At 54.5% G+C, this 11143-nt stretch overlaps 1 protein-coding gene across 6 annotated transcripts in view; it reads left to right on the top strand.

The window, feature by feature from the left end:
* ADGRD1 (adhesion G protein-coupled receptor D1) overlaps positions 1–7257 on the top strand; it is a 172153-nt gene extending 164896 nt beyond the window's left edge. For all 6 annotated transcript variants that reach the window (XM_070275547.1, XM_070275549.1, XM_001494181.6 and 3 more), the window contains 4 exons: positions 843–969; positions 2272–2313; positions 3516–3608; positions 4943–7257. In XM_070275547.1, the coding sequence (XP_070131648.1) occupies positions 843–969; positions 2272–2313; positions 3516–3608; positions 4943–5038 (358 nt within the window). In that variant the 3' untranslated portion in view covers positions 5039–7257. The remainder of the gene's footprint in view (positions 1–842; positions 970–2271; positions 2314–3515; positions 3609–4942) is intronic.
* The last annotated feature ends 3886 nt before the right edge of the window (positions 7258–11143 follow it).

Here is an 11143-nt window from a genome sequence, read left to right on the forward strand (position 1 = left end):
ATGCATTGGGAGCGCATTTCCGAGTCTCTGCAGAACCACAGCTGGTGGCACTGCCCACGGTGCCCTCCCGGGTGCTGCACGTGACAGCAGGGAGTGACCTTCCTGGGGGAGTTCAGGCCGCATCTCTCTGGACAGACACCCTGACTCCGTCACAGAACCCAGCAACCCCTACCCTGCAGCTCCTGCTCTTTAAGTGGCCGAGCCTGACCCCCAGGACACTCCTCGCTCTCCTCTTGGTGTCATTTGTGTAACCCTCGCCTGCCTGGGCTGGTGCTGCCGACCCAGGAGCTCTGGGAGCCAGGGAGGAGGACAGCATTACAGCGTCCTCGGAAAACTTCTGTGGCTCCTTTTTCTCCTCATCTCTTGGTTTCAGTCTAATCGTTCTTTGGGGGCTCAGCAGCTTGGGGTTCAGGGTGAGCCCACGAGGCTAGTGCAGCTGTCCCTGTGCTGGGTGACTCTCCCACCCCACTGGGCTCCTCAGCTCTGCTCTCCTCTCTGGGCACTTGGGATTGGCGTGTCCATCCAGCATCACTACCGGCTGGGTGGGGTGGTGAGCCTGAGTGTGTGCAGAGGGCTTGCTGGCTCCTGGGTGCCCTGTGCCGGCCACAGCAGAGCAGAAGCAGCACCATTGACTTGTCCCAGAGCCAGCCCGGTGGCGACCCTGTCTCATACATCCCAGGTGTTAACTTCTCACCCGAGGTCACCTGCAGTGGGGAGCCCTGACTCGCTCCCAGCAGGGCCTATGTCTGCTCCCATCAGAAGCCTCGCATCCAGAGCCCGGGTCTCTGGACCCACCCTTGTCCTCCCTCCACCCAGAGTGGCCATCCGCATGTCTCTTTCAGGTTGACAGCAAAAGCTGTGGCCGTGCTGCTGCCCATCCTGGGGACCTCGTGGGTCTTTGGCGTGCTTGCTGTCAACCAGCAGGCCGTGGCCTTCCAGTACATGTTTGCCATTCTCAACTCCTTCCAGGTGAGAGCCATGGCGCTGGCACGTGGGCGAGTTGTGAGGTGGGCTGTGAGCTTGTGAGTGGATGTGCAAGGAGCAGATTGACACACAAGGGCTGGAGGGAGACCCCCCTCTCTGTTACCAGCACACACCTGGTGAGCCCATAGCATGGGGGTGTCGCCAAGGCCCGAGGACAGAGGCATGGATCCATGGATCCAGCCACACCAGGTCTCTGGGCAGACAGGGCCTCAGGATGGTGACCCCGTTCACAGCAGGGCTGCCTCGTCCTCCTGGCCTGTGTCTGCAGGAGGCACGTCCAGGCCTGAGAGGGAAGGTGGTCAGTATGTGGGCAGCTCCTGAGGGTGCCGGGTGTGGAGAGGTGGTGATGGGGGTGCCTGAGGTTCTGAGCTGGTGTATGCCCTCTGTGGGGAGGGGCCCAGAAGGGTTGCCAGCCTGGAAACCGGAGATGTGAGGTGCCCAGAGTCTGGGTCCCCAGACCCACAAGCCCCCCAAAGGGAGGGCAGAGGTGGGTACCCATCACTGTAGACAGCCCACATAGCCAAGCCTAAGGCTGAATCCTGGCAAATGTCACCACAGCCCACCCCAGCCCTGCCGTGCTGTCCTTGCTGCCTGTGGGTCTTCGTGACAGGGGACCGGGTCTTACGGGGTGGGCCAGGCTTCTGGTTTGTCAAAAGCTTCTGCACAGTTTCCCTCTGGTGGTTTATCGTGAGGTGTGGTAGTTGTCCTGGCTGCAGCCCTCACACGCTGCAGACCCTGGGGCTCCTCGTTTGTTCTGTGTCCCAGTTTCCTCGTCCATAACGTGGGAGCAGTCACAGGCCCCACTTCACGGGGCTACTTTTAGCACTAAATGAGATAACTCATGCGAAGTTTGCCTAGTGCCTGGCGCATGTTTGGCGACATCCTCATTCTCGTGTCTCTTATTGTTGTCCTCATTCTCAGTCTGCAGATGAGGACACCACAGCTCAAATTAGGTGACAGGCTAGTGTCCTCCCCTCTGTCCATCCCCAGCACTTTGCTCCTCTCCTGGGTTAGCCGGCTGGGAGCCCACTTGTCTTTGTATGTTTTCCCGCAGCCCCGCCACCTCCGCACCCTGGCAGCAGTGGCTGCCTGCATGTAGTCGGACTAGAGGGGGGGTTGCCGGACACCTCTCCGTCCTCATCCTCAGCTCACTCGCAAGCTCCCTGGCAGTGCACCACACCGTCCACTCTCAGAGCCCATGTGTGGCGTTGGAGAGGACCCTTAGAAAGTTTGTGTCACGAAATGCAAGTGGCTCTAATTCTGTGTTTTCCTCCCCTTCCTTCCCAGGGATTTTTCATCTTCCTCTTCCATTGTCTCCTGAATTCTGAGGTACGGCTGCTCTCCTTCCTGACCACACGAAGCTGGTTTTCCATTTCTGAAAGGGCAGAAACAGGAGCGGTGCTGCCCTGTCAGGCTGGTGTCAGGAGCGTGGCCCCAGATAAGCCTTGGTACTGGGGACAAGCTGCGCCCGGGGGGGATGCTCCCCTGCAGCCCTTTCTCACTCTTCCTGGTTGCTAGGCAACCTCCAAGCATCTTCCCTCTCTGATGTCTTGTGGGCACTGCTGTCTGCGCAGAGGACAAGGAGAGATGGAGAGCAGGACCTTTCTGGTGTCTGGCATGTTAGGGAGAGTAAGATGTGGGTGTGCTCCCAGCGGTCCCCCCAGAGGGCTTAGGGAATCCATCTTGCACTATAAGAAAGATCTCCTGCTGCAGGGGTTGCAGAGGGGACTATTGTAACTTGGCCCTCCGGGGCACCGGGGCAGCTGGGGCCGGCTTGTTCCCCTCCGTGCAGCCTGGGGCGATGTACCTGCCATGTGCTTGACCATGGGGAGGGTGGAGGCTGCTCTGGACACAGCCCTGCCCCTCAGCACCTGCCGTCCTGTGGGAGGAAGTGCTCCCTGGAGTTGGGGGTTGACGTTTGAGCCCTGCCAGGCTGCGGTTGAGGGGAAATGCCTCCACAGTAGAGATGGGAACAGGCAGGAGCTTTTGATTAGAGCCGTCCCTTTGCACAAGGAGAGGTAGGCAGGGAGGAAGGAGGTGGGGTGGCCAGGGGAGGAGGGGTCACATGATGGCAAAGACCCCGGAGCAGCCCAGGCAGGGCCCGAGCCTGATGTCCACGGTGGAGAGGGGATGGGCCTCAGCCCGCGCGTGGCCTGCCCCACCTGTGCGTTAGTTGGTTTGCTCCTCCATATTGGCCCCGCCGCTGTCACACACTCTCCCTCTGCACCCTTCACTGCCGACTGTGTCCCGTCTCCCATCCAGAACTGTGGGGAAGCCAACAAAGCCCATCCTCCAGATCCCTCTCTCTCCCCAGCCGGGGCCGGGACGGTGGCGGGGACGCAGTCTGTCTGCCAAATGAATCATGACCCTGTTTGAATCTGATGTGTCCAAATCTTGTCCTTGCCCTGCGCCCAGTGTTCTGGGGCCTTCTATCAGCACAGATTCCTAGACACCTTTTAGAATGACCTCTGATTGTTAACATTTCAACCTCTGAAATTGCTTCTAATGAGCCCTCTGTTCTGCCTCCGAAGGTGAGAGCTGCCTTCAAGCACAAAACCAAGGTCTGGTCCCTCACGAGCAGCTCCTCCCGCAGCGCCAACGTGAAGCCCTTCAGCTCTGACATCGTGAGTGTGGTGTGCTGTCTAGGTTCCCCTGTCTGCGCCGGCTGATCCTGTTCTGAATGCCTTGCATCCTTGGCCCGAGCGCTCGAGCGCTCGGGGTCTCTGTTGTCAGTTGTTACCTGGAGAGCCAGCCCTCGTCAGCCCCTGGCCGTGGAGTTGCCTTCCGGCCTTGCTGAGCGGCCCGCAGCCTCTGCCTCAGCAAGGACGTGGTGCCCGCGGTGCTGGGGCCCGGTCTCTGAACCCCGAGCCTTGGCCCCCCCTTCCTCCCCAAGCTGCAGCCCCTGCAGCTCAGTGTCGTGCAGGCAGCTGCCCAGCTTGGGTGGGGAAGGCGAGGCTGCATGCTGGCTTCCTGTCCAGCCCTTTCATGCCTGATGGAGGCTACAGGCTGTCTGCCCAGCAGGGTCCTCTGTCCTGATAAAATCCACAGCCCTCTCTCCTGCCCCGTTTCCAGGGGCAACACTTCTTTGTTGACTTAGGGAGACGGAAGGACATACAGATCAGTTGACAGCGAGGCAGACGCTGGACCTGCTGATGGGTCCCATGGAGGCACAGTCACCAGGCCCAGCCCTGCCTCCAACTTGTCCTCCATGCCGGGTCTCCTTCTATGGGCACCTGAGAAATCGGGTCTCCACGCTCCGTGCTTGGGGTCTAAACAGGCCTGTCATCTTAGTGCCCGACTTGATTCACCTTCCTCCTGTGGGGCGTGGTCATCAGTCTGTCCCTCAGACCCCCAAGCAGGCCCCCAGCAGCCTGGCGCAGACGGTGCCTGTGCTCTCCCCGCACCGCTGCCTCCTCCCATCATTTAGGTCCTCACGCAGATGTTGCATCCTCAGGAAGTCCTTCCTGGACAGCAGTTCTCCGTGTCCCCCTGGACCCTGCCACTTCAGAGTCATGCTCCTGCCACTCTCTGCAGTGACCACTGTCTGCCGTCCCCCTGGGATGGAAACACTGTTTCCATCACAGGGACAAGAGGGCCCTGGGGCCAAGGAGCTGTTGGCTTTGTTCACTGCATGAGCCTGCGTGACCAGTACCCAGTGCACAGTGTGCTCAGTGACAGGCGTGGAGGGAATGTGGGAATGTGCAGAGTGACAGGTGAACGAGTGAGTGGATGGATGAATAGAAGGATAGATGGATGAATGAGTGAGTGCCCAGAGCCTGGAAGAGACGGTGGAGGGGGCTCAGCGCAGAGCAGGGGAGGGCAGTGCCTGCTCGGGTCCAGGATCCTCGTTTCTCAGGGGAGTGTCCCCACACAGCTTTCTGGCCCCATGCTTTCCGCACCCATGTAGGGTTTGGGACTCTGATCTCGGGGCGGGGTCCTCACTGCTCTGTGGTTGCAGATGAACGGGACCCGGCCAGGCACGGCCTCCACCAAGCTCAGCCCCTGGGACAAGAGCAGCCAGTCCACCCACCGTGTGGACCTGTCCGCCGTGTGAGCAGAGAGCCGCTGACCCGCCTGCCCTCGGAACACCCCCACCCCACAAACAAAACACAAGGAGCAATCTGCCTTCCCCAGTGGGACCCTCTCCTCATGGCTGTCTGGACATGGGTGTCCCGACCCCCCGCCAGCGTCCTCGCCTGTGACCCTCCCTGTGTGACAGTGCCCACTGCTCAGCCTGCAGCCTGACACACAGCGATGGGCAGACCTCCTGGCTTGAGTCCTCCTGTGGGCTGAGTGCCTGCCCTCCAGGCACCCTGAATGCTCAGTGGCCCCTGTGATGTGCACTTGAGCCTCCCTTCATCCTGCACTTGCAGAGCCTCAGACTCACGACACCTGAGCTCACGGGCCCCGGGGCTGCAGCTCAGCCTCTGCACCACACTGGGGCCTCAGGACCAAAGAGGCGGGCCCTGCAGGGGAGGTCACGGTCCTCTGCACCCTGCAGGGTCAGCAGAGGCAGATGGGGGCGCGTGGGGAAGAGCTGGGGCATGTTTTCAACCTGCTGACTTCACCGAACAACAAGTCCCCGGCAACCAGGCGCCAGCTGCTGTGCGGGTCTCTGCACAGGGTGAGGCCACGTGGCCAACCCCGCGGTCTGGTTCTGTGGTCTCTGTGGTGCCTCCGTGATGCTGGGCTGCAGACACTGGCTGCTCTGGCCCTGTGGTGGCGGATGCCTCGCCCAGGAGGAGAGGTGGTGGGGCCACATGCAGCAGCTGGGCCTGGAGGCCACCTGACGGTGCCACTGCCTGGGGGGGCCTCGTGGCCGGTCCTCAAGTCTTGACTCCTCAGACTCAGTTGGCCTTCAGACACCCCCTTTTCTGGCACCTGAGCCTCCTCCTGTGTTCCCAGCAGCCCCGGAGCTGACTGCCGCCCGCAGCTGGGTTTCCCTGCCCAGACGTCTCAGTGCCCGAGGCCTGACTTCCCCCAGAGTCCTTTCCTCGTCACCTGCAGCCTCTGCTGGGTTTCTGACAAGCGGATCACAGGGATGGGCGCCAGCACGGCAGCTCATGTCGCCGCAGAGGGCCCGGCCTCTGACCACACTGAACGGAGGCTGCCTGCGTCCCGTGTGGCCAACAGCCCTGAGGGAGGGATGGGACTCACGTCCTGCCTGACGGGGAAGCCTGGCAATGGCTGTGTCTTCTGAGCTAATTTATGGACTCGGACTCAGCCCTTAGGAAATGGATTCACTGTTTCGGCTCCACGTCTGGCAGGATCCTGTGGAACACAAGGTTTGTGATCGTGGATGTGAGCTGAACGCCGTGGAAATTTGGGAAACAGGCCGAGAGAGATCGTACTGTGATGGTGTGATGTGAGATGTGTGGGTCAACTCAAACCTGTTTTTGATACTGGAAAATCCTCCTTTAACACTGTGACCACGTAGCATTAAGCACCCCCGCCCCCTCCACGCACCTGCTGTTTCAGAGAGTTGTTTGCCTAGCTCTGTGGGCCTTTTGCTTCTTCATCGGGTACCTGCTTAATGCAACCCACCCCCGATGGCAATGAGTGTAATGGTCACCACAGGCGACCCCCACTGTGGGGAGGGGTCCGACCGAGCAGCATGCCCAGGGGATCACCTTGTTCCTCCACCGAGGCGAGGTCCCAAGTGCACCGGGCGACTCAGCACGGGTGACGAGGCCGTTTGCCTGCCGTGCGGCCCCCGGACGTGCTGTGGGGTAAACTGGCTGATGTGAGCGGAGACCACTGCCCAGACCCTGCGTAGTGGACAGTGCGTGTGTGCCCAGCCTGCCCAGGCTTGTCCTTGTGATCCCAGAAATCAGACCACTCGTCACACAGCCCAGACCCTTGTCCTGCCCACGAGCTGGTAGAAGTGAGAACACTGTATCCCTAACAGTTACACTTGGATGTTTTTCTTATTTAGTTTCTGGTGAAGCAAATCGAGGAAGGAACTATCTTTAGTTTAGACGGAATTCTTCCTCTTTAACTCTCAGCATACTCACGGTAATAGCTGATACATCACAGGAAGTGAGGGACGAACTCTGTATTTCTTGTGAATGCCCGTCGCGCACTTTATTTATGGGCTGTGTATTTTGGCTTCTGCAGTACTTGATTATTGACACAAAATTGCCCAAAGATGAGAAATTGGAAAGGATTGTGTGTTTAAAGGAGTTTCTGGCCCAGGAGAGATGATGAATGCCACTAAGTAGTGAAAATTGTTGTGATTTTTATGAAATAAAATCTTAATGTCCTTAAAATAAAGTGTAGTCTTTAAAGTCTTCTGCTAGTGGGAGGCAAGCAGGACCACGAGTCTCCTGATCAAACCTAAAGAATTCCTGAAGGAATCCCAGCCTGGATTCCTCCACACACATTTACTGGTGCCTGCTCTGCTCCCAGCACGGTCTCGCCTGGGGACACCTGGTGGACGAGCCCCACCCTGGCAGGAGCCTCCCTCTTGGGGCTGGGGGTGGGGGCCTGGGCCCGCAGGCATGTGGAGAAGGGACAGGAAGAGGATTTGTCTACATCTGTCTACACTGAAGCTTGTTCCCAGGAGGTGACAGGAGGTTCACTCACACGCCCTGCCCCAGCTGTATTCGTTCATTTGCTCCTGCATCCTGTACACGGGCGGCCGTGACTGACGTGCTCCTACCCCATCCCTGCTGTGCAGCCGTCTGCTGGGAAACCTAGTGCACGCGCCTAAGCCATTTCCGTGTTGCATCTATTGCTCATAATTGTAACTATAATGTGTATACGTAAAACATGCAGTTACGTGTATTTTACTGAAACCTTCCACAATTTTGCAATTAGATGATTTCTATGCTTCTGTGTTATATACAGCATATAAAATATATATTTTATTGATATACATACTGTATACATATTTTAATATTTTATATCTATACTATTGTCAACACAAATAACAACAATCTACAGATAAGAAAGATATTTAATGAGCTAATTTGAGGACTAGCCTGGAAGCACGCCCTCCCCCAGGGAAGAAAGCGGTCTGGAGAAGTGTGGTCAACAGTACGGTTATACACCATTTCAGAGCAGAGAACATAGAGCAAGCGTGACGGGAATGCACCTGTTTCCCAAAGTCGAGGGAGAGGCTTTGCAGCAGTTTAGCACATGCACAGCAGGTCAGCTTGACCTTGGTTCTCTGGGAAGAAAAGCTAATCTTCAAAGAGGCACTGGTATCCGCGTCAGAGAAAGGAAGCTATTCATCCTTATCTTTAAAGCGTGCACTCCGCGCTCTGGGAGAACGTTTGAAGCACATGTACGATGCACGGTCTGGGGGCCGTAAGTCAGGCTGCTGCGGGAAAAACAAGTTCCAGGCCGAATCAGATTTAAACCAGAATCGCTTCCCCATATACCTCAATATGTGAAAACTTCTTATTCTTATTTTCATCTCTATCAATCACCTATCTGTCTATCTGTCTGTCTGTCTATCTATCTATCTAATCTGGGCTCTATCCAATATGGGATGATCAATCAATAGGTATTGATGTCTTTTTTGTCTTCCTGCTTTTGGCTTTTTTGCTTGCATTGATTATTTTCCCAGTTAAAATTTGAAAACTGGGTTTCTGCATCTAGAAAGTGTAAATAATTCCATGACTGTTGAAACATTTTGCCAAATTGCTGCCAAAATGGCTACTGGGTCCATTCCCACTGCCAGTGAGAACTCACTGATAGTCTTGCTTTTCAAAAATTTTACCAGCAAAGAGTGTTATTAGTATTTTTATTACCTATTTAATATATGTGAAACTGTCATAATTTGCACTTCTTTGATCGGTACTGAGATTGAGCGGTTTTTCATACGCATCTTTACTTTTTCTCTTCTTTCTCTCAGAAGGGGGCTGAAAATTCTGAATAGATAGGGGAAGCATTTATTTACGGCGTTTTCTCACTTCCTGCGCTTTGAGTTCGTCTCACGCACGTTCCCCTCGGTTGATGAGGAACGGACTTCGGTGAGTCAGGAGGCTGTCCTCCCGAGCCCGCAGTGACGGGCCGGGACCCCCTTCCCACAGACCGCTAGCACAGCCTGCGCGTCATCACTGCTGCGGTTGCTCTGTGGAAAAGCCTCGGTCACTCCCAGGTGTCCGGTGTGACTTAGAGAGCTCGGTCAGCCCCTGGGCCCTGGATCCTGCTCACTCCTGCGATGTCAGAGGAGGTGGGGTGCAGGGCTGTCCCTCTTCCGTCATCTACGAGGCCTGAGCCTGGTTGTGGGGCCAGGACCTGGGGGCCACTGACAGGCCACTCCACGGTGGATCCCCAGATGCCTGCCTGGTCCCCGCTGCCTCCTGTCAGAGCCCCAGCTGCAGCCCCACCTGTCAGGGAGTCTTCTAGTGCCTTCTTTCCTGCAGAGAGTCCTCAGAACTTGGGGTCCACACGTGGAGGTCATTCTTTTTCTGGGCTTGATTAGGCCTCTTAAATATTTCTCACCATGTTCAGGGAGTTTGGGTGTGAGCGCTGGGCTGAGGGGAGATAGAGCTGGTGTTCAGTTCATGTCGTTGGCCAGTTCTCTACTTTCTTTTTTTAAAATTTTATTTATTTATTTTTATTAAGGTATAATTGACTCACAGCATTATAGTAGTTTTAGGTGTACAACATAGTGATCCGATATTTGTATATATTGCCAAGTGGTCACCCAAATGTCTGGTTAACATCCATCGCCACGTATAGTTACAGAATTTATTTTCTTGTGATACTTACTTATTTTATAACTGGGAGTTGGTACCTTTTCACCCCCTTCACCCTTTTCACCCCCCCCACCCCAGCCCCGCCTCTGGCGACCGCCACTCTGCTGTCTGTTCCTGAGTTTGGCCTTTTTAGATTCTTCATACAAGTGAGATCATACAGTATTTGTCTTTCTCTGCCTGACTTATTTCACGTAGCATAATTCCCTCGAGGTTCATCCATATTGTCTGAAATGGCGGGCTTTCCTTCTTTCTCACGGCTAAATAATATCCCATTGTAGAGTGTACATGTATCTGCTGTGTGTATTTACCACCTTTTCTTCATCCATTCATTCACCAATGCAGATTTTGTATCCTGCAACTTTGCTGAATTCCTTTATTAGTTCTAACAGTTTTTTGGTGGAATCTTTAGGGTTTTCTCCATACAAGATCATGGCATCTGCAAATAGAGATAATTTCACTTCTTCCTTTCTGATTTGAATGCCTTTTCTTGCCTGATTGTTCTTGCTAGGACTTCCAGTACCATGTTGAGTAGGAGTGGTGAGAGTGGGCATCCTTGTCTTGTTCTTGATCTTGGAGGAAAAGCTTTCAGTTTTCCTCCATTGAGTATGATGTTAGCTGTGGGCTTGTCATATATGACCTTTATTATATTGAGAGGTTTTTTTTTAAATCACGAGAGGATATTGAATTTTGTGAAATGTTTTTTCTGCATCTACTGAGGCGATCATATGGTTTTGTCTTTCATTCTGTTAACGTGGTGCATCACATTGACTGATTTGCAGATGTTGAACCATCCGTGCATCCCAGGAATGAATCCCACTTCATCGTGGTGTATGATCCTTTTAATGTGTTGTTGGAGGCGGTTTGCTAGTATTTTGTTGAGGATTTTTGCATCTGTGTTCATCAGGCGTATTGGCCTGTAGTTTTCTTTTCCTGTGGTGTCCTTGTCTGGCTCTGGTGTCGGGGTAATGCTAGTTTGTAAGGTGAGTTTGGGAGGGTTCCCTCCTTTTCAGTGTGTTAGAAGAGTTTGAAGGATTGGTGTCAGTTTTTTTTTATGTTTGATAAAACTCACCAGTGAGCCATGTGATCCTGATTTGGTCCCATTACTCTCTGTTGGTCTCTTCAGATTTTCTGTCCCTTCATGATTCAGTCTTGGCAGGTTGTATGTTTCTAGGAATGTATGCATTTCCTCCAGGTTTTCCAATTTGTTGTCATGTAATTATATGACATACTCTCTTAAGATTCTAGTCTTTCCGTGGTGTCAGTGGTAGTGTCTCCTCTTTCATTTCTGATTATTTCCTTGACTCCTTTATCTTTGTGTGTGAATGCCTTCTCTCAGGCCTGCTCAGGATTCCGAGGCTTCCTCAGGCCTTTCTATGGGTGCACCTGCTCCACACTTCCTCTTCCGTGTTGTGGCAGAATCCTTAAGCTCATCCACCTTCCCTGGATCC

The sequence above is a fragment of the Equus caballus genome, chromosome 8, assembly GCF_041296265.1.
Source record: "Equus caballus isolate H_3958 breed thoroughbred chromosome 8, TB-T2T, whole genome shotgun sequence".
Classification (NCBI taxonomy): domain Eukaryota; kingdom Metazoa; phylum Chordata; class Mammalia; order Perissodactyla; family Equidae; genus Equus; species Equus caballus.